This window comes from Marmota flaviventris, chromosome 10, assembly GCF_047511675.1.
Source record: "Marmota flaviventris isolate mMarFla1 chromosome 10, mMarFla1.hap1, whole genome shotgun sequence".
NCBI lineage: Eukaryota > Metazoa > Chordata > Mammalia > Rodentia > Sciuridae > Marmota > Marmota flaviventris.
Window position 1 is genome coordinate 94,380,775 of NC_092507.1, and position 23,142 is coordinate 94,403,916.

Sequence of the window (23,142 nt, forward strand, 5' to 3'; positions counted from 1 at the left end):
CATGCTGGGGCCTGCAGAAGGCAACTCCAACAGAGGACTTGTTGAAGTGGTACAGTATCTGATTAAACAATTCCAAATCAGGCCGATGGTCACATGAAGGGCAGTGGGGCCCAGAAAGGACAGTTGACACCACCTGCCCCTGAGCATTTCACACTCTGTCTGAAGCCCACTTCTTCCCTAAGACTGATAGAGACTGCACCTAGAGACCCAGAGTGTGGTCAGTGGGCAGGACTTTGACACTGATTCTGAAAGAAGAGCAGGCAATCCGACAAGACTGAGAAGATAATGGAAGTTTGATTGACAACCCACTGACTCCTATCTTGAATCACAATTTTGTAGCTTTATTTAAAATTTAAAAAACTAATAGCTGCTCTGCTAGAAACTACTTATATCAGTTGTAAAGTTTTGTTTTATTATGATATTTTAATTCACATCAAGCTGGCTTATCACTAAACTTTATGAGTCTCTATTTTCTAAAGAGGAGCAAGAATCTTTCACATTAACAGTCTTGCAAGAATACTGTTGAGCGGTGATTAACCTATCTCCAGCCATAAAGGTCAACATCATCAAGGGACACTAAGAGGCAAAGAAAAAAAGATCTTTGATATTGATTCAGGACAGTTACTTGGTGACCTGCTAATGTGTAAACTTCCTAAGCAATAGTTTCCTTTGTGGGAGTTGAGAATTATGAAATTTTGCTGGATCTACCAAAATAGTGAAAGGGTTCTGATTTGAAAATCCTCTGCCTTTTTCCCATTTGTCATTGGACCTCACTGACAAACTCAACTCAAAGGAGGAAAGGGGATGTTGAAGAAGCAAACAAGCCACACATGGACATTTAACAGTTGACCTCATTTCTTTACCTGAAATTTAAGAAAATCAAACACAAGGAGGATATATATTTAAGATGATAATTTATGTAACAATTGTTTTTCAAAAGCTCTTTTAAAGTATAAACTCCTTCTGGTGGAAAAATACACACATGATGTACAAAAACCATGACTTAACATAAATCAGCTCCCACTCTTTCTTTTGTAACCACGTGCTCTACTTCCCCCAATCAACTGGCCACATCTCAAACTTTCCTCACTCTTCCCATCAAGACACACAACTCCTCCAGAATGCCCTTATGGAATTTCAACTGTCAAAATCAACCCCACTCTTCAGGAAGCCAGCTCACACGCTGCCTCTGTAGATAAACTTTCCACAATCTGTGGCCCCTGAAGTAATCTCATCTTACTCATAGAACCCTCCAAAACAGAGCTTATCGCAGGCCTCTCAGCCTTATCATATTTATGTTTGTCTTCGCTTCTGTCTTATAAACAATATCTATGCCCTTCTTAAACTCTGCTTCTAAGTATTTTATATTTTCCATAAACATTTTAAATCCACATACATTATCTTATTCATCCTGTACCTCTTACTACCTAGGTGATGCTGGCAAATGACTCATCATCTCTCCAAACCTCAACTTTCTTATTAGGAAAATGAGAAACTTAATTGCACACATCTCACAAAGTCAGGGAGACCTAAGAAGATGTATATAAAACACAGAAACATAAAAGTTAGATTTTGCCAGTTATTATTACTACCACATTGTTATTTTATAAAGTGATCTGGTAAATATTTTATAAAATTGATGTGAAATTATATTTAGAATACATGGAATAATGTAGTGTTGCATTTGTCAGGAAGAGGAATACATTGCTTTTAAGTTGATTTTAGTTTATGTCATGAAAGAAAGAAAAAAATAGACACCTCTAATTTCAGTCTGACATCTTCTTTTGTTTTAGAAATATAATCTAAATTAGAGATGGCTGACTCCACTCCACTGCAGTACTGCCCATAAATAACCAATCTGAAAAGGAAAAAGAGAGAGGAAGAAATCTGTTAGACAAAAGCAAAAAAATCAGGTGGAGGGGAGAAAGGGCAGAACTTTTCATCTCTTTAAAATCACAGTTGAGGATAATCAAAGCAACAGTAGAAATCCTTTTTAACACATAACACATATACAAAGAATGCAGGTCACTCATATTTACAGTAATAAAAAGACTCATTTTTAATTCCAAATTTGAATAAGATTAATTCCATGTACATTTTTATATCAGGTAGATTTTATGATCTGGCTTAATGACAATTAATGTCATTTGAGTATATGTGTATATTTATACCTCAAAAAATTAAAAATTTATTGTTAAGCTATTAGAGATAAACTTGGAATGTATACTCACACTCAAAACCATTATATTTTTTCCATTATAAACTCACTGCAATCACTATGACTCCACTCATTAATAAACCTCCCACTCCTTACTACTTTTTAATTAAGGAACATACATCATATAAAAAGTGGAAATGAGAGGCCTGAACTATGAGATAACTCATAACTGTTCAGAGTCTGAGCCTGTCCAGGAAGGCCATCTCTCTATCTACATCCAAATCTATATTTTGTAAAGAAACTGTTTGGTTTATTGTCTCTTTTAACCCTCTGCCAGAAAAAAAAAACTACTAATAAATTGTTAGTATTTATCTAAATGTTGATGCAAAGCAATTCATTAGCCATTTCTTAGTACTAGAAACTGTATTGCTTAAATGAGAGAACATTTACATTTTAAGCAAAATTTCTTGATATTCCAATTCATATGAATCATTCAGGAGTTTTGTTTTGTTTGTTTCAATTCATAAAGAGAAACTGACTTTGACTCTGAAGCTAATTCTCCAAAATAGAAAATCATAAAATACTTGAGTTGGAAGAAGCATTAGGTTCCTGCTAATCTGCCCCTGATGCTCATGAATTGGGAAAAAGAGGCTCAGGGAGTTAAAATGACTTAGTGCAAGATTACATCATTTAGTCGAGACAAGGCCAGCGGAAGAACCTCTGCCTTTTGATTTACCATGCAAAAGTTAACATACATAAAAAGCTCAAACTAATACCCTGAGATCAACCGTCCCATATCCTAATACTACCTAGCTAGTACCGTAACAAACTATAGTTAATAGCTATTAGCCATTTTCATACTAGTCTTCACCATAATTATAAACTGATACTGACAAGGTTTTAAATTCAAGAGTTACCTTTCCTTGTAGTTAATGAAAACTTGATACAAATTCTGGTCATTTTTATTTACAATGGAATCATGAATTTCTTGCATTAAGTTCCGATGAACTTTTACAAGTTCCTTAGAAAAGAAAACAATGGGAAAGAAGAGTAAGAGTCAGAACCAAAAATATACCCAAACTCAGAATCCCTGTTGTTACTGGACCTGCCACTCAGGATATGCTGAATGTTCTCAATATATATACCTGCTACCATTAGGGAAGAGAGGAAGATTTAGAAGGTAGGAAGGCAGGATGGAGGAGGGAGAGTAGAAGGGGAAGAAGTAAAGGAAGAAGAGGGAGAAGAAAAGAGAAATGGGGAGGGAGAAAGGAAGAGAAGGAAAGAGAGACAGGCATGGGAAATAGCAATTTCAGATATGACTAGAAATGTCTGTGTCCTGTGAAGAAAGAAATTATCCCACTGGCTAATAAAGAATAATTTATTTCTTGTACAAAAATATGTACAGTTTTTTCATTTTTATAATTGCTGCAAATTTTTAAATAAAACTTCCCAAGTACTTAATGTTTTATTGACAGAATAAAGTAATGATTCATGTCCTTAGGACATAGAAATGTAGATTTGTACTCTGGTCAATTAGTGGTGTCCTGGTGATAAGTTAACAATAATCAGACTAAATTACTTGAAACCAGACAACTAATGGCATAAATAGGAAGCAAATGAATTGTACTAGACAATTTACTAAAGCAACTCAAAAGACAGAATTCTACATTTTTCCTGATAAGCAAGTAATTTTCAACTGCCAGTAAACACATGTCACAGACAGGAAATTTGAGTCAAGGTACCAATTCTCCCTTTATCTCTTCCTTTGGACCTTGAAGCACACAGAGATGCCACAGAATGCGCTTTCTGTAGTAGGGTAAGAATTAAACCTGGATGTTGGCCTTATCATGTTGTTGAGGAGCACAGTAAGGCCCTAAGGATGAGGACTGTCAATGGGTTCTAAGAATGATCACACTTAAGTGGATTAGGATCCCTGTTTGCTAGTCTGTGCGGTTTATTTTATGCCATATCTTTGTTGGATATAACTGAAAGAAAATGCTCACAATGTTACAAGCCAATGAGGATGTGTTTATTTGGTCTTAATCAGGGATAAGGACAACATGCCAGAACTTATCACCTGGTGATCAGAAACACAGAACATAAGAGACTCAAAAGGAATTTTTTAATGTGATATGAAAAAGCCTATACATAGAAGTTCTTACGTGTGTGTGCGTGTGCACATGTACACACATCTGTGTGTGTACATATGAACTAAAAAGCAAGTTCTAGAGGTCTAACATTCTGAATCTTGCCTGACAGAACTTCGTTGGACGTAGCATTTCCTTTGATTCTACATTTCTGAGCAAAGACCCTTTTAGGATTCTAAGATTATGGTAAGATGTCCTGAAACTTGAAATGCATGCATAAATGTGAAGAAAATATTTTCACATTTTATCATTAAATTATAAGAAAGCTGTTTCACATGTGAGAGTCATTGGAAGCATCAAAGTCCAGAGGCTAAGGAAGTAGAGGTAGAGTATTAGGTAGAGGTAACTGATATCCTAGGAGCTAAAGGAGCACTAGAGCAAAGAGGAGTGGGCTGGACAGAACCCTAGAAGACACAGAGTAGTACTAAGGATCATTTAATTACCTCGGACTACCTCCTTGTGACAGTTAGAAAGAACACATGAATCTTATTTTTCCATTCATGTTCCTATATGCATTTTGACTAAAGATATGACATATCAGTTTTTCAAGAAAGTAAGGGCAGAAAAACTTGGGAAGCAAAAATAGGGTCAAAATTCTTAGAGAAAACAGGAGAGTGTTATAATAGGAATCTGGAACCTACTGAGAAAATGAGGATTTTACAGAAGTGCATCACAATTTTAGCTATCATATTTTTACTTACAGGAATGTTGATGAATACTGAATCAAATTCTGCTGCTGTAAGAAATCTCTTCAGTGGTGCCATGAAATACTACCAGGAGAGAAGAGGGAAGCAATAATTACGCTTAACTTGCCCTAATCAATATAACAAGGTTTTTTTTTTTTTTATCAACAAACAAAAATAATTGAATTCATTTGTTAATCAGCATTATTATATACCAAAAAAGTAGAAACTATTCTCTTAAAGGTTTTTATGCTTGAACCAAGATATACAGACATAAATACAAGCTATAATATTTGAAGTACATAATAAAAGGTTTAGACAGTAAGTGCGCTGAGAAGAAAGAACACATTGGCCAAGTTGGTAAACAATGACATTGGAGATACATTTGAGGACTTATATAAAACATCCCCAAAATACACTTTGTAAAAGACTATAGATATTTGAGATCAATAATCTGTTTATGCAATTTGTACATCATTTTCCCCCCAATATGTGAGAATTTTAGTTCTCGGTCTGCCATACCTTTTTCATCCTTGGCAATCTCAGAATCTGTGCAGATGATCCTCCCAACAGCCTAGCCTCTAATCTTACAGCATAAGATTATTGGGCCACCAATAATCTTATGGTCCAGTCTAGCTCAGCTCCCAAATCTCATGGTCATACCTGAACACCGTGTTTTTATCAAATACCATACATGATTTACAGGTTAATTTCAAGAACTCACCTCTCGAATCCCTACCTCCTACTTTAACAGGAAATTGTTCAGCCTCACAGGGTCGGCCAACCCATTGGATGTCCATATCCCTCATGTCCCCACTTTCCTCCCTACCCACTTTATAATCACGAACCATCATCAGAGTTATTTCTCTGCATACTTGCTTTCCATCTTTTCTTCCATTGTGCTTTTCTAGAAAACCAAACCCTGGATTTTGTGCCTATATCTAACAAATTAAGCCTGAACTAGAGTGATAGCCTAATTTTAAATATGGCCATGAAATTCAATGGCTCCTATAATGCTACACAGTCCTGTTAAAAAACCCTGGTCAATTTATTCTCTCACTCTCCTCAATAACTCTTCCATACCTTTATCTTTTCCTAAACCTAAACCTTTCTTCCTGGTTCTCATTTTCCTAACCTCTAAATGTGAGAGTCAGCAGGAGTGGCCTCAAACCTTCTCCCTTAGAGCATGCATCCCCTGGAGTAATCTCACTTAGCTCCACAGCCTTACATTTCACTGTATGATGATAAAGGCCCAATGTGTTCATCAGTTCAACATTTCCCATTACTGCCAGACTCATATATCTAACATGTTCCTCAAACCCCCCCGGAAGTCCAAGAGGTATCACAAATTTAATATGTTCCACAGATTCATGATCCCCAACCCCTCCTTCCCCATCTCAGTAAGCATCTTCACCATTCATGCACTGGCTCATGCCAAACCTAGTAGTCATCCTTGATCCCTCTCTTTCTTCACATCCTTTTGCCTAATCCATCACCCAATCCAGGAGGCTCTACTTTTAAAATACCTTCTGAATCTGAACATCGCTTGCCACTTCTATCAATACCACCATTTTCTGTCATCATGGAAATTACAACATGCATCTAATTTTTCTCTCACTTCCAGCCCTTGTTCACAAGAGCCAAAATGAGATGTGCAAGATTTTAACTGCTATTGCATCACATCTGCTTAAAATGTCCTAGCTTTTGTCCCCATATAGGCTGCTCTCTGAACCACACACTCCCCTTTGCTCATTCTGTTCCAGCCCTGCTGGACTGCTGCTGTTCCCTGAAGTACAGTCTGAACACTCTCCTACCCGAGGGTCACTCTCTCCTAGAACTCTCGTCCCTGCATATGTGCATGGCCTGTGCCTTCAATGCACTGGCTGTCAGTTTAAACACACCATCTCATCACAAAGGCCTTCCATTATCATTCTCTCGACCTTCCTTCTCCCCGCATTCTCCCCTTTCCCCCAACTTGATTCTCTTGAGAGAACTTACCATCCTTATGTGATTTCATTCTAAACCATGAGACAGAAAGTGCCAGGGTCCTGTTAGGTTGACTGCTACAGCCTCAGTTCCTAAAACAGTGCCTCTCAGATATAAAGAAATCAACAAATCTATGGAATGAATAATCTGCTTTGATATTTTTTCTTTTTCCTTTTTTAAAAGTGCTTTATTGAGACATAATTTACATATTATACAACCCACCCATTTAAAGGATACAGCCTAACATTTATTTGTATGTTCACACAGTTGTGCAAACATGACCACAATCAATTTTGGAACACTTTTATCAGCCAAAAGAGAAATTCTGTATCCATTAATCTCTTCTTCCCTACCCTGTCCTCTCTCTCACCACCTATACCTATTACTCCACCATGCAGCCCCAGACAATCACTTAACTATTTTCTTTCTCTGTTTTTGTCTATTCTGGACACAGTTTTTCAGACACTCCTATCTAACTGTAATTCTACTTCCTTTGACCAACATCACCCTATCCCCTCCCACCCCAGCCACCTAAGCCTCTGGACAACACTGTTCTACTCCACTTCTTTGCATTCAGTGTTTCCAGATCCTACTGAGAGTGACTTCAGGTGATATTTGTCCTCCTGTTCCTGGCTTTAATGCAAAGTACAACTGAGAATTGGAAATGCACACTCACAGGCTCAGTGGAAACCGTGGGGCTCAGGTGGTAACTGTGTGAGGCAGCATTTCAGCATTGGTACCCAATGACGTACCTTTTCTATTGACTCCAAGGTTTCTGTATATTTTTCTTCTGTCTGCTTAATCTCTGCTAGGCAACAGCTTCGTATATCATTTTCTGGACATTTCTGCAGTTAAAATGTTAAAAATAAAATTACTTAATCAAACACATGTATAAATCTATCTGGTAGCAGATACAAAGAGATCAAAATCATTGCATTTCCATCTAATAAAACACACAACTGAAAGACGTACTTAACTACATTCGCGACACATGTTTGGTGTGTTTAATTTTAAACAACGTAAATGAAAAAGTTCTAGGTGATTAAAAATAAGTCTCTGAATTTAGACATTCTCTTCAAATTAACACATCTCTTTCATTAAAAATGTTAATGAACCTGGAAACGGTATAACAGTTCCTTTAATACACAGCATATTTCACATGTGCTACAGAAATAAATATAAAAATACTTAAAAGATATTTAGTAAGTAAAACCTTCAAATATTTCTTCCAAGCATTAACATCTTAGTGCTTGGCTCTTTTACTAAGTGTTTAGGATTAAAGTTGGCAGAGCACAGTACTAAGATCAAAGATTTGGGGATAAGATGGAATTAGGTTCAAATACCGGTTTTATTGTTATTAGCTTTATAACTCTGAACAAGTTACAAATTTCTCTGTGGCTCTGTTTTCTCTTTTGTAAAAATAGAGAAAATTACAGTATCAAACCCAGGGAGTTCTAATGAGATAAATGATGTGAAGCACTTGGAGCTTTGCCAGGCACTTAAGAAGGACCCTAAACATCTAAATTATCACTCCTGTTAACCCTGTCCCATATAAACCACACAGCACTGTCAGGTGAGGGAAGACTGTCCCCAGGGGTGTCACTGAAGAATCTGCTGGCACCAAAGCAGTTAATAATTACAGTAGGTACAGATGATACTGTGACCTAAAATTACTCTGGAAATGAACTAGAGGTGGCATCCACTCCTGCAGTGAGTTAAAACACACATTTTTATATTTCCCAAACATAGGCCTGGTGACTTGTCTCCACCCCCACAGAAGCTCCCCAGTGAGGCGCTGGGCAGCCCACCAGCCCTGTGCGATAGGCCAGAGCAAAAAACCGAGTGTTAATAAAAGCCTAAGTAACTGACTTATTAAAATTTCAAACTATCGATAAGAAGATAACTCAAAGAAATTCTTACTTAAGTGTTCTATATAGAGTCAGGGCAGATAAAACTTTGAGGGTCCAGATACACTGGGCATGACAGTATCTATAACTAAGTTTACAAAGTAGTATAAGAAAGCTAGGACATTTATAATGAAACAAAAAGGGAAGATACCTCACAATACAACCTAACAAATGGGAAGAAATATCCTTTAACATATATTTTATCTTACATTAAATTTAAAGGAAAAAATTTACCTGCTTCGTAAGAGAAGATTTACTTTCATAACAGTATAATTTCATTCACTGAAATTACTTTCTATTGCCACTGTGCCATTATGTAGCTGACTGGCATGTCATTTACCTCTCACACTTGGCTTCTTTAGTGGTAAAATGAAAGGATTAGACTAAAGATCTCCTACAGTTATTATGAGCAATAAAATGTCATGCTTGTGGCTCCAAATGCAGGAATAAGTCACAGTTACATAGATAGGTTTTATAGTTACACAATCGCCTACTTATAAGGAAGTTAAAACAAACAAAGAATATTCAGAGGTTACATAATAATTACATTACTTAGTCTTTCAAGTAATCACTTTCCTAATAAAACACTCAGAGTCATTTAAGAAACAAGTAAAAATCCTACAGGTTGATGGGCTTCCTCTGCTTTCATTAAGTCCTCATAGACTTCTCCACCTTCATCTTCCCCATAAACACAGTCATAGAGATCTTCTTCATCTTCTACTCGGGTTTCACTAAAACAAAGGACATCATGTAAAGGTCATTTTCCATTATGCAGTAAATGCAATAGCTAGAAATAGCCTACTGGGGTTTAGTAAAAAAAAAAAAAAAAATAGATTAAAAGTTTTCTACTGGTTTTAGTATAAAATGCAGAGAGAAAAATGGAACCAGTGGAAAGACTCAAAAGGCTCACATTAGAGCTTGGTCCCTGCTAACAAGAATGATGACAACAGAATTCAACAGTGAGGGAGGCAGCAGCTGACATTTACTGGTTAGTCACTGTGTAAGCTCACAGGTGATCATTCTGCAGATCTTGTCTCACCCTATTCTTCCGGCATTAGCTGTCTTATTAGATATGCCTTATTATTTGATTCATTAAAGAGAAAGTTGCGAGACCAAAAAGTTATTTGAATTGCCAGAGATAACACAGCTAATCTACAGCAGAGCCATGATTTGAAAGCAAGTCTGGCTCACTTTTTATATTAACCACTCCATCACACAGTGTCCCCACTTCTCATGTTTGGAGACCTCAGTTTCATTACCCATATTAAAGGGTATAAAATGGAGAGAGCTGGAGAGTTAGGAGTATCTAATATGTTGAAAATGCTCTGTTAACAGCATTCATTTCTTCTAGGTTATTACCAATATCTAAGCCAGTGATTTTCAAACCAGCCAACTCAGAGAGTACCTATGATCCCCCTTCACCCAGATTCTGCTTTAATCTATTCACATTTCTTTAAGTGGGGAAGGGCACAACCTTTAAAACCATCTAAGATATGTTAAAAAAAAAAAAAAAAAACACTTAAAATCTGCTGGTCTTCTGGCAGTTAAAAATAATCCTCATTTTTCAAGCTTCCATGAACACTTACACAGTGATTGACAGGTCCATCTACCCCAAGCCCCTCAGATGAGACTGAACCCACTCCTCAGTCAAGGTGCTCCAGCCACTGCATGTTCCTCTGCTACCTGGAAGTTTTTCCTTCCAGTTCAAGACTTCTGTAAATGCCTCTACCAACTAATTCTCCCAAAGAATTGGGAAGAACCAATATAGAGATGTTGGAAGAAGCATTAATGAGAAAGAAATTCAAACTCCTTTAATACCACCAGCCCTGAGTACCTCTCCTGGGCTTGTGCAGAGAGAATGTTAAAAAATGATATAACAAAAATAAAAACACTGTAACTATAAATGTCAGTTTACAACTTGGAACATTTTTCAATGTAAGTATAACCACAAAGCTGTTTATGTTTGTCATGAAGGATTATTTGAGGGTATTTGACAGGAATAAACTGTCAAACATGTACAGAAAAGGAAGGTATATTAAGTGAGAGAGATTTGGTGGTAACAGAAGTTTCAGAGAATTCTGCTCTGAGAAAAATTCATTCCAGAGTCACTTGTCCACCCACCTACCCACCCATCCATCCATCCAACAGACATTTACTAAGAACTGCCTGAGTATCAGGCTCTTTAGTGCTCAAAATGTACAGATCAAGAACCTGCCTGTTGCCTAGCATGGAGAATAGCACATAAATACACAATTCTGTGTGTGCAATGATAAAGACAAGTGTATAATACTGGAGCATACAAAGGAGTAAAAATAACTCTCACTAAAGAGATCAGAGGAAGGCTTCACAGAAGATATGACATCTGAGCTGCATCTTAAATATATTTATCAGTTCATTCAATAGATATTTTCTGTGAAAATATTGTGTTCCCAGACATATGGCTGCAGACCAGGGAGACCAAGTTTAGTTCTCATGGAACTTAAAACCCAGTGGGGTGACACATGCCCCCACTGAATAAAAAGAGGGGAAGAGCATTCCAGAAAAAAAGACACTAACAAGGGCGAAAGAAGAGTAATAAGCCTGACCATGCCTGGATTAGCACCCCATTCACTGTGTCCAGGCAAGCAGGGAAGACTACTGGAGGGACAGGAGAGCCAGGCACTCTGTGAATTCAACCTCACACTGCACATCTGGGAACCCACAGGGAGTTATTTAGATGAGGGTCTCCTGGAGGGACAAGAGACAGACAGGGAGATCAGTAAGGCAAGGTGCGACCTACTGTGAGTGAGAGACAGAGAGTCTTCACTAGGGTAGGGCAGGTGAGGAGAGGGACACAGAGACAGGAGACGGTAAAACAGATTCCGTGACCCATGAGAATTTCAGAGGGGAAAGGAGTGAAGGATGCCACTCAGCTTCTGCTTTGGAAATCTGAGGAAATGGCAGGCCAGCCTGGGGCAGTTCCACTATTTCTACAATAGCAGCTATCCTGGCAGGTACTCTGGCCAGGGACCAGTGGGGGCAGTTAAGTGGGTTTGAGCATTTTCTGTACACATCAAAGGACAGGAAGGGCTGGTAAGAGCACAAGGGAGCGAAGATAAGAAACAATGAAAGCACGGGTTCTGCATGGCGGGTTCTGTTCAGAAGGAAAATGAACTGTGAAATCTATTCTCCGACTCTCAGTCCCAGTGCTCCTGCTTTGACTCCTAACACCAGCCCAAACACACTCAGTCTTGTGTGGAAACACCAGTGAGCAGAACAAGATGAGGGAAGGCTACAAAATTAATAGGTATCAGTGACCTTCAGTGGAGTTTTTAAAAGAACAACATCATCACACAGTGCCAGAAACAATGCATTCTTCCAAATGCTTTAAAGAATCTGATTCTAGGACCAAGAATCTTACAGGGACCTAATGAAGATAGAATCTGTCACACTTCAGGTCAGAGTTCTTGGAAGTTTTAAGGAAAGATAAGAAAGTATGCTTACTAGCTAAAGTATGCGACTTCAAGGCCACTCTGAATGTCACCTACTCAAGGAAGAGCTGCTGGCCACAATTCGTCTGGCTTCAGGCAGCTCTTGCCTCATCTGCTCTCCTGCTAAAAGCTTTAGAGGATCTAGTCAGGAAGCACCCATGAGTCAGTGCAATGACTAAGAAACCTCCAGGCCTGAAGAACGGCCTGGTTTTTAAATCCAAGGTCTGCTATTTGCTAGTGCTATTACCTCCAGCAAGTTACTTAGCTTTTCAAATTTTGGTTTTCTCATTTGAAAACTGTAATAACAGTAGAAACCTAAAAACATGGTGGTATTACAGGACATTGATAGTGTATACAAACCAGCTAGCACACACAAGGACACTTGGCTAACTTTTACTACAAAAGTTAGACAGCCCAGGCCTGAACCACAATACTTGGTAAACAGTAGATGCTGAACGCAGTTCTGGCTTATTCATTCATTTATGGAAGACCTGCTATAAACCGGACACTGCTCTAAGTTCCAAGATAATAGCCACAGAGTGAAATCTCTGATCTCAGACAGTTAACCTTCTAATGAGGACAGAAAATAAATGAAGCCAGCCAACACTTTGTCAAGTAGTTACAAGTGCTACGAAAATGCAGAGCAAGGTGAGGGGGTGGTGGCGATTTTACACAGGGTCATCACAAAAGGTCTCCATGTAGAGGGATGTCTGAGCAAAGACATAAGTAGTGAGGGACCTGTCATATGGTCAGAAAAAAAAATGGCAAGCATAAACCTCCTAAGCTAGAACATGCTCGGTGTGTTGGATGCATGAATGGATGAATTTCCACAGATCTATCAATCTCTCTTGTAGCATAGTCTGTTTCTTTAAATTCTTTGCAAGTAGGCCTGATGTACATCATCAGTTCTTTGTGGAGTGAGGATCATGTTGTATATTTATTTGTAATCTGCCCAAGTCACTCAAAAAGGAGAAAAGCAGCTGCAAGAACATTCTTCCTCTCTGGACTACTAAAGAACAAAGCCTGAGAAGAGTCTCTGTGCAGAACCAACGCCACCTGCTGAACCATCCCTGAACAGCCCCGGCTCCCACCTGTCCTGGCCTTGCACTCACAAGGCACATACTTTCTGTCCTACAACTCTAGTCATCGATTCTATTTATTTTTAATCATTGCCAACTGTCTAATTTCAGTTTTATCTACGACTCTACTATGCCTCTGAGAAACTTCCAAATTTTTTCTTCATTGCAATATGTTTCTTTACTTTTCACAGGGATATAGGAACTAAAAACCAGTCGGAGTATGTTTCTTATGAAGCTTTCCACCACCAGTTTAAGATCATTTCTCACTTGGCTTCATCATTAAGTCACCTTTGCCCTTCAGAGAGCTTACTTATAACATTCACAGTTAAGACCCATGCTGGACCAAAACATGGTCATGGTTTTATCTTGCTGAAAATGTTCAACATACTCTATTAAGTCAGGAAGGCCTTTGTAGATGTCTTCATCATTAACACTTTCTTCTGTTGGGAAGGGCCTAGAAAGGGGGAGAAACACAGTTGAATGAGCAACCTCAAGGTGAGCATTTACTTCTCACTAAATATTAAAGTGTATCTGCTACAAAATGTTCAGATGGGTCATCCTGCCCCGTGTCTCCCAAGGTCTAGAGCTTCAGCCAAAGTGCCTGCTGAGTGCTGTGCCTGGGGTGTCCCAGGATGGTTGCAACACCTGTGACCCCAAATCATCTGCAGCCATTGCAGCTGGCTTCCACAGACACATGTGCAATTGGGGGCCTACTGAAATGCTGGTCTAATCCCCCACTCACCACATCCCTGCAGGGCACTCCACAGCACCCACAGAGTTCTCACTCACAGGTTAAACACCCTCTCTTTTCAGCTATAAGATCTGACCTGACAAATAATATTGTAACACCCTCCTTCCAAGGACCCAGTTCACTAGGATAGATGAAAATGATCACAAGACAAAAGCATTATTCCCTTCATCTCTAATTCCTGGCTTTGACATGTTTTTCTCCTCTGATTTTAAGGTATTTAAGTTATATTTTTTAAATTTTCATTTCTTTGGACAAATAAGTCAATCAGATTTATCAGAGGGAATAGGATGTTTGTCTCCTGATCAGTAAAATCATACTTTATCTCCTATTCCTAACATTTGGCTTCCCTGTTTGCCTCATCATACTATGTATTTGTTATAATAAAAATATAGTGCCCTACTTTTATGTCTAACAAAGCCACAGTAATTATACTCCAGGACTGAAAAGTTTATTTTTTCTTACAAGACAGCCAGCACATTATGTGTTTCATAAAAGCAAGAGAAGTCATCAAAATAATAAATGTTTTAAATAATTACTAGTTATTTTGAAAAGCAGATATTCACATGAGATTCTGGATAAATACTTAAGATATTTAAGGAAACTGTTTTTCAAACAAATCAATGTGCAAGAAACAGCAAAGTTTCAAAATCATTATTTTTATAAATTCAGGCACATTTAATTATGCTTTTAGGGCAATACAAGTCCATTACAGAAAATACAGATAAGCAAAATGAAAAATACTTCTGACATATAGCCTTCCAGAATAAAAAATACAAACATAAATAAAAATGGGATATTTTTAAAAATCCACTTTCATATAACAACATAAAATGAATGTCAATATAGGAAGATTATCATGTATTGAAGAGCAAATTAGGAGGAGTCAAAGAACTATCCAGCCTACAGATCACTTCTGAACAAAATCTAGGCCCATTTCTGAGAAAGAGTCTGTAAAGTGCTCTCCCTGGGGCCACTTTGATTGATATCTAGGGACTGGGCTGCCTGGCCAGTGCTGAGCACTCCTGTAGGGTGTGCTCTCTCCCTTAGCATACGAAGATGAGCTGGACATCAAAAAATGGAAGCAACAGGGGCAGAAATACAGACTCAGAGTCCCATGTTGAATGCAAACTGAAACAAGAAGCCCTGAGGAAATAAGGTACAAAACAAAATCCATTCCATCTCCATGCAGCCTGGCTGTGTTGCTACTGAAACTGCTTTTCTTCATTCCCTAATGTCACTTCTACTAGGTCTTGACTGACTGACGTGATTTAAGAATGTAGTATTAGAAACAGAAAAATTCCCAAGCAACACATCTCTGTGTTTCTATGTTTACCAACTGCAAGATGCTCTACTGCAAGGAGATGGCATAATTTATTTAACCAACTTCTAAGTTTTTAATGAATTACCAAACCTTCAATACACATCCTTGTATACATATCATTATACACTTGTCTGATTAATCCTTAAACTCTTAAAAGTTGTGAGTTATCATTGTGGTCTACTTTACAGGAAAAAAAATGTATTACCATATATGTATATATTTTATTTACTTAAGCTTTGTATTTGTCCATGTATAGAAATGTTGAAGGAGGTTTAAAAGAACATGAACCATACCAGAGACAGTCACCACAGTGAACTGAGAACAACATTTAGTGTGTCTTATTCAACTCTACAAACAAGTTCTTACGTCCTCAAAAAAATTTCAAATGTGCATTTGGCCCCTATAAAGGTGCTTTGCAAACTTTTCATACATAATCATGACAATGAATAGCATGTGACATATGAACCACAAAGAAACTAACCACATACCTGATTCCTGTGGCCAATGCTGTGGGTGTTCGAGAAAGTCGCGATAAAGTTTCTATAACCTGAGAAAAGAGGAAAATGTTAAACTGAACCTATATCTCTGCATATATAAGATAAACCATAGTTTTCCAATCTTTTACAATGGTAAAAGAAATTTAAACTTGCAGAGGCCAAAAAGTACTGAGTGGGGAGAGTCATGATTGGGAAGTATAAGATCCTGGATTATATGTACACAGCATAATTTTGAATTCCACCTTTATGTGTATGTATAAAGCATCAATCAAAAATAAATAGACAAGTGAAAATAAGATCAGTAGAGTAGATGGAGGAGAACTGGGGTAGGGACAAGGGAATGGAAAGGCAGGGGGAATGTTGATTGTAATGGAGAAAATCAAATTTCATGCATGCATGATTTCATGAAAATGAACCCAACTGCTATGTATAACTATGATTCCCTGATTTTTTTTAAAAAAAATCCTGGATTATACTTTGTTCCTTTTTTTTTGACTTTACAAGTTAAAGCAGATTACTAACCCATCTGAGTTGCCATTTCCTCGTCAGTAAAACAAGGGAATAGACTGGGTGACTCCAAATGTCTGATAGCTCTGCTTCTCCAAACCCTAAAGGATCACATAAAGCTGTGTTCTCCAACATGATAACCACTAGTCACATGAGATTAATGAATTAACTTAGTTGAAGTTTTTAAAAATTCAATTCCTTGTTTTTGCTAGTCATATTTTAAAGTGCTCAGCAGCCACAGAGTCTGTTGTGCTGGACTCACACTTATTTCCCATCATCACAGAGAAGCGGTTCAAAGGGTGGACACCTGAGTCAGATCTGTGAGTTCAAACCCTCCAGTGCCCACTTATTAGCAGATAGCTTTGGACAAATCATCAACTTCTCTAGGCTTTCAAATCTTCATCTCTATAATGCCTCTAATAATAATTAATGATCATTAGACATTTTGAGGATTAAATAACACATGCAGAATATTTAAATAGTAGCAATTCTTTATAATCACCAACTTTAAGAAAATTGCCTTACTCTGTTTTCAGAGAAAAAAAAAATTGTTCTAAATTACCCCTGATTATCTATTTCAAAGATTACTTATGAAGATCTTCAGTATCTAAATCTAAGTGTGCCCTGCTACAGTTTCAGTATTAGTGCTCAGTAATTTTACCCTCCTTTCAATCTTTTATAACTAAGATCATCTATCATCTTATTCAAAACACTCAGGAAGCCAATGACCTAAAATGTATTTCTCTCATAGTCATCTTTTTCTGATAATAGATAAAATTTATCCTGACTCTCAAAATTAAACAAAATAAAACTTGCAGTGGTTATACCATATGGCCCATTCAGAATGGAGGAGGGGTGGTAGAAGAAAAAAAAAAAAAACTGTCCCAAGTTGAAGAAATCAAATTTCTCACTTCAACAGCAAAATGTAAGTCTGCAGTCCTCTGCAGAAACCTTTTAAGACACAAGAACTCACCTCCAACCTGCATCAGGAGGCAGTAGGTTGTGGTGGTTAGAAATGCATGGCTCTGGAGTAAGAACACCTAGAACCCTGGTTACCAATTTTCACCTAAGCTCAACTTACTCTGTAAAATTCAAATAATAACTATTAACTGCCTCATGGAATGACTGAAAGAATCAAATTAGATAATACCCATCAAATGCTTCACTCAATAAGTGTGAACTTTTATTATTACATAAATAAAATTATTGTACAGAAATTAAATCTATTTACATGGTGACTATAGATAATTAAAAATATTCTAAAAAAAATTGGGAATAAATTTTAAATGTTCACATCATGAAAAAATAAAAACTATGTGAGGTAATATAGCCCTAATTCAGCCATTCCACTATGCATACACGATTCAAAACATATGGTACAGGACAAATATATATAATTTTATCAGTATAAAATAATTTTTAAAAAAAAAATCTTTTAAGTTCATAAATAAAAGACAGAATGGAGCATAACTCTTTAGGATGGTTCTTATAGGTTAAATGGAACAAGGGACATGGTGACAAGATGAGCATAGGTCACAGTGTAACCATAACTTCCTGCTACAACCTTGAGGGGTTGGGGAGAAAAAGAAAATTTAATTGAAAGACTTTAATTTTTTTCTGGTTAACTGTGTATCAAGGCAAGATAATTACTTAGCTAAAACCTGATATTGATTAGTTCCCAATAAAAGTAAAAAAAAACCTCAACAAGTCGGTAAACTCAGAAGCTCACAAATGAATAAATGCTAATAACTTTATCAAAGTGAATTGATTCAAATAATTGTTTGCTAAAATTCCAAAAATATGCAATTATTGAGTGAAACGTCTAGCTTTTGGGAAGTTCTGAAATGATCTGTGAAATAGTATTTAGATACCCGAATTAACTATATTACTGAATTTAAGCATGTGCTTTTAGCCTACTGTAGAAATGTCAAAGTTACGGGGTAAAATCTGCCTCTGATTCCATTACACACTGTGGTCTAGCACTTTCACTACTAAATAACAACAAAATCCCAGGAATAGCAGTACTATTGCTATGCATTTTATTATTTATTTTAATAGCAATGTATTTTATATGTAATGTAATATGTTCCTTTGTCTTCTATAATAATGATATGTTTACAAAATAAGAATGCATTTCCTGCCTTTTTTCCACCAACAACATAAACTACATGCAACCTGTCCCTTCACACATCTCTCCCTGAAAAAAAGATAGCTTGAATTTTATATGAATGTCCACCAGAGGGAGCCAAAAGACAGTCTATTAGTTTAGCCCTGCCTTGAACATGTTCTAAGCAAAAACATTTCTGAAAATTAACAAGCTAAAACCAACCTCCATTATTTATTTAACAAGGACTATTCGTCACCATTCAGTAATAGAAAACTATCAAAGACACATTTGGGGGTAGGGGCTGGAAGGATGGTATGCAGTGCATCTTCAAGTGAGTCTGGAGAACCACCAGTCAGTTCTATTGTCTATCCTTTCACACATAAAGTCCATCCATTAACTATAAGTTTAGCCAAAGCAAACAAGGACTGTTTAGTCAGTACTGTGTTTTTAGAACAATGAGTACTCTATAAAGGCAGAGTGCATCTGGATTTGGAATAGACACATACACAAATTAATGCCAGATTCTCAAAACTTCTCGGTAGAGACTGACTTGCCATTTCAAATATCCATTCAAAAATGTTTACAAGAGAAAACATCCCCAAGTAGACTAAAAAAGACCATTTTCCTTACAATGTGATAATTTCTAAATTATTTATCTCAAAATAATAGAAAACTAAATAGAAACTTCCTTTCCCAGAAAGGAAGGTAAGTTAGTAAGAATGTTTGCAAGTTAAAAGACTAACAATCAATTATACTAAATCCACATCATGGATTTTCTTTCTTTACCTATGTCCAACCCTTGGTGGGCAAGAAGAGTGGCATTTATAAAGAAATGAAGATCATCTGGGCATAACATATATAACAGCCATTGCGGGAGAAAGGTGGAGGGGGTGAGCAAGGCTTCTTGTGCTGGATTTACAAGTGTGTGTTGGGGGATGAAATTCTAGAAGCAGTAAAGGGTCTTTGAGAAAGTTTAGCAACAGATCACAGGGTCTCACTTGGATTTTGGAAAGATCACTCAGCAGAGTGAAGGACAGACTGGGAAAGAAGGATAGAGGCAGAAGCAAGACAGGAGACACCTAGGGCATTTCCTTAACTGTCCACAGGAGAAATAAGAAGGGTGAACCAAGATGACAGTACTAGAGATAGACAAGAGGTGGAGATGCGAGACGTCCTCAGGAAGGGTGGCTGGAGCCCCACAAAGGCTGAAGAAGGAAGCAGAGCCCACAGCCACATTAGCAAACTGTTGAAGCCCTGGGAGAGGTAGACCCAAGGGGTTTCCCATCCTCTCCTCTTCCCTGTGGGAGGCTGACGGGTACATCCTGAGCTCAGCAAGGCTCTCCGCTCCTCCAGGAAGCCTTCTCTCAGCCTCTTCCAGCCCCAGCCTGGGTCTTTGGTGTCTCCATAGGACCCTGGATATAATCACCTTATTTAAAGTAATAGTTGACTTTTTAAAAATATTTGAAAAGAACACATGCTTGTTTTGTCAAATTGAAATAATGTTAGTGTATAAAAGTTGCCCTCCCCTCATTTGAAGGAAACTATAGCTAAGAATCTGTGTGAATTTTGGTCTTTTCCTTTTCTCTTTTACTATTCTTTTAAGTAATGGGTTCTTGTTGTACAGATTTTTCTACTGCAGGCTTTTGTCACTAAAAATAAATCACAATCATGTCAGTATGTATAGATCTACTTTATTCATTTTAATGCTGTGTAACACTCCAGTGTAAGCAAATAATGATTTTGCCATTCTCCTGCCAATGAGCTTTTTCAACATGTTGCTGCAAAACCTGCAATTACCAATCCTGCCAAATATCTTTTCAGATGTGGGCAGGCATTGCTATAGGAAAGATTCTTAAATAGGAAGACGGGGACAAAAGGCATGAGTAGGGCTCTCCGTGATGTTTTCTTGAACTTAGATACTTCTGAAGAGCATACAAGAACATAACAAGGCATTCCGGCCATCCCTTTATTTGTCTGTCTTTCCAACAATGAACAATACATTTCAGGTAGAGGAATGAAACTGCTTCTCCCCTGCTGTGCTCCCATCACCTAGTTCACAGCCAGGCTCAGAACAACAACGTCACACAAAAATACGTTGCTTTAAAAAAAAATGAATGAATAACACTTGCCTTGCAAAGGAGTTGTGAGACTAAGGGACAATATGTCAAGATGTGTAAAGGGCTTTAGGCTGGCACAAGTGGGAAATGAATGAAGAATCAATGAATCACTGAAGAAGAAACTCACCAGGAAAATTAAATATAGGAACCAGTGGCCTATCTCCTCAAACCTAGGGCCAACACACACGCTAGTGCCCACTTCAAACTTTTTCTCTCGGATGATGACTTTTATTTTGTTTGAGCTCTATTTTTACCATCCTGTTAGTTTTAAAACTACTAAATAAAACAATGTTCTGAAGAGGCTGCCCATTTTTACCTACTCTCTTTATGAGACTTCTGATGAATTCCCACTCTGCCTAGTGAGCTCCTTAGTGCCACTGATATTGTGACTTGTATCTGAAGCCATCCACAGAGCAGCGGTAGGTGACGGCCACATGTAGGGGCCTGATTGAAGGAGACCACCCTCAGAAAGTTACCAGAAGGATCCCTGGGGGATCCACCAACATGCAGATCTACCAAAAAAAGTTAACTCACATGGATGTGCCTCCTTGGGCTTTCCATGCTGAAGCTTTACCTCTAAACCTACACCCTGACCCAAAGGGAAGGCTGAACAGGAGCTGGCTCCCCGGGATTTCCTGAGGAAGACATCTTCATGGGGAGCTGGGCTCTGAAAGGGCAATCAGATGATTGCAGCCTGGAGCCCCAAGTGCAAAGCCAGCCTTCTGGTCCCAGAAGGGGTCCACAGCGTCACAGTACCACAGTATAAAGTGCCATCTGGCAGCTGAGGCTCCAGTCCTGCATGCAGCACCATGGGTTTCTGCAGGCTCAGAGCAAATGCCCTGGGGAGTGGAGAAAAACCTAGCACCCAGAAGAGGTAACTGGGAGTGTGGGCCTGAGAGTCCTGAAGACCAGGTTAGCTGTAACCCAGAGGCAGCCCAGAGACCTCGTGTTACCCAGGAACCCCAGACGCCAGACTCTCTGACAAATGGGGCCTAATTCTAAACCTGACCAGATGGTGAGTTTCAGATTAACAATATATTTCACCTAAGTCTCCCTGGAAATGAAAAGAACTCATTATCTTAATTTTCTTTGCCATTCTAATTTCACACAGTAAATTATCCCCATTAGGATACACTGCAGCTTAGTGTCGCTTCCAACCACACATCCCCAGGACTTCCTAAATCAGCTGGCTATTGCTTGGAACCACAGGATGCTGTTGGAAAATGTCCCCGGCACCTCATCTGTGAGCAAAGCACAGCAGTCCAGGCAGATAAAAAGAACAAAGCCGCGTTTCTGTATCAAGATGATAAACCAGAGGCAATGAATTTCCATTGTTCACAACAGTAGGGTATCCATATAGTTTAAATGGATCTAAACTACAGTCTGTGCTGAATGTAATGATCATAAATACAAAGATTATTCCTTTTTTTTTTTATTTCCGAAATTAAAACTACAGAGAACACAAACCCCCTTTAGGAAAGGCACATGCTCTGGTTAGGTGCGCAGGTGTGGGGTCAGGTTTTCCTGGGTTCACATCCCTGCTCAGCCTCTTACAGATTGGATAAGCATGAAATGCATTATGTCTTGGTTACCTCACCTGTGAAATTATACAACAATATCACACAACTTATCAATATTAACAATATGACAATGTCAACAAGCTATCAAACAAGTTTACTGTGAAGGTTAATCTATGCCTACAACCCATAGAAGAACATCCTGTACTTCTACCATTGTTTCCTAAGTAAATAACAGCCATCATGGCTGTTGTTATCTGCATCATCAGTAAAATTTGGTCTTTACAAAGCACTCCAGATAAGAAAATGGGAGGTCTACCTCACAGAGACTTGAAAGAACTCTAAGAGTAGACAAGAACATAGGGGTGGGCTCAGAGAAACTTTGACACCCATCCTCCCATCCTCTCCATCACCCCCATACATCACTGCCCCAAATAAACATAAAAATTGATTTCACTAGAGTATGTTTATCATTTAATTGCAATGTCAATGTTTAATTGCAATGTTCAAGGACACAGCCCCAGTGACCTAATTTCCTCCCCCTAGGTCCCACCACCTTCCAATAGCACTAAAGGCTGCAGACCAATCCTTTACCACATGGGCCGTTGGAGGGACATTCTAGAGCCAAACTATAGCACCAGACAATTCCTTTAGTAAATCCCATATGCCCCCACACACCAACTCTACCCTGTACAGAAATCTAGAGCCACCAAATTTTATTCAGTGGTTCTTAATGATCTTGAATTCCAGGGACCTCTGGAAGCCATTCTAATTCAATATCCCCTTCTGCCTACTAAAAAAAAAAAAAAAACCCACAAGTCCTCCAAAACCAACAAGCTCACCTGAAGTCAGAATAGGCAGTAGCAGAATTAATGCCAGCTCTTCACCATGCTCC

At 38.2% G+C, this 23,142-nt stretch overlaps 1 protein-coding gene across 3 annotated transcripts in view; it reads right to left on the minus strand.

Annotated features, from left to right (window-relative positions):
* Vav3 (vav guanine nucleotide exchange factor 3) overlaps positions 1–23,142 on the minus strand; it is a 350,991-nt gene that overhangs the window by 176,200 nt on the left and 151,649 nt on the right. For all 3 annotated transcript variants that reach the window (XM_027943138.2, XM_071618116.1, XM_071618117.1), the window contains exons 3-9: positions 15,991–16,049; positions 13,819–13,884; positions 9,504–9,612; positions 7,727–7,819; positions 5,007–5,075; positions 3,076–3,179; positions 1,759–1,858 (exon numbers count right to left, since the gene is read on the minus strand). In XM_027943138.2, coding sequence (XP_027798939.1) covers positions 1,759–1,858; positions 3,076–3,179; positions 5,007–5,075; positions 7,727–7,819; positions 9,504–9,612; positions 13,819–13,884; positions 15,991–16,049 — 600 coding nt within the window. The remainder of the gene's footprint in view (positions 1–1,758; positions 1,859–3,075; positions 3,180–5,006; positions 5,076–7,726; positions 7,820–9,503; positions 9,613–13,818; positions 13,885–15,990; positions 16,050–23,142) is intronic.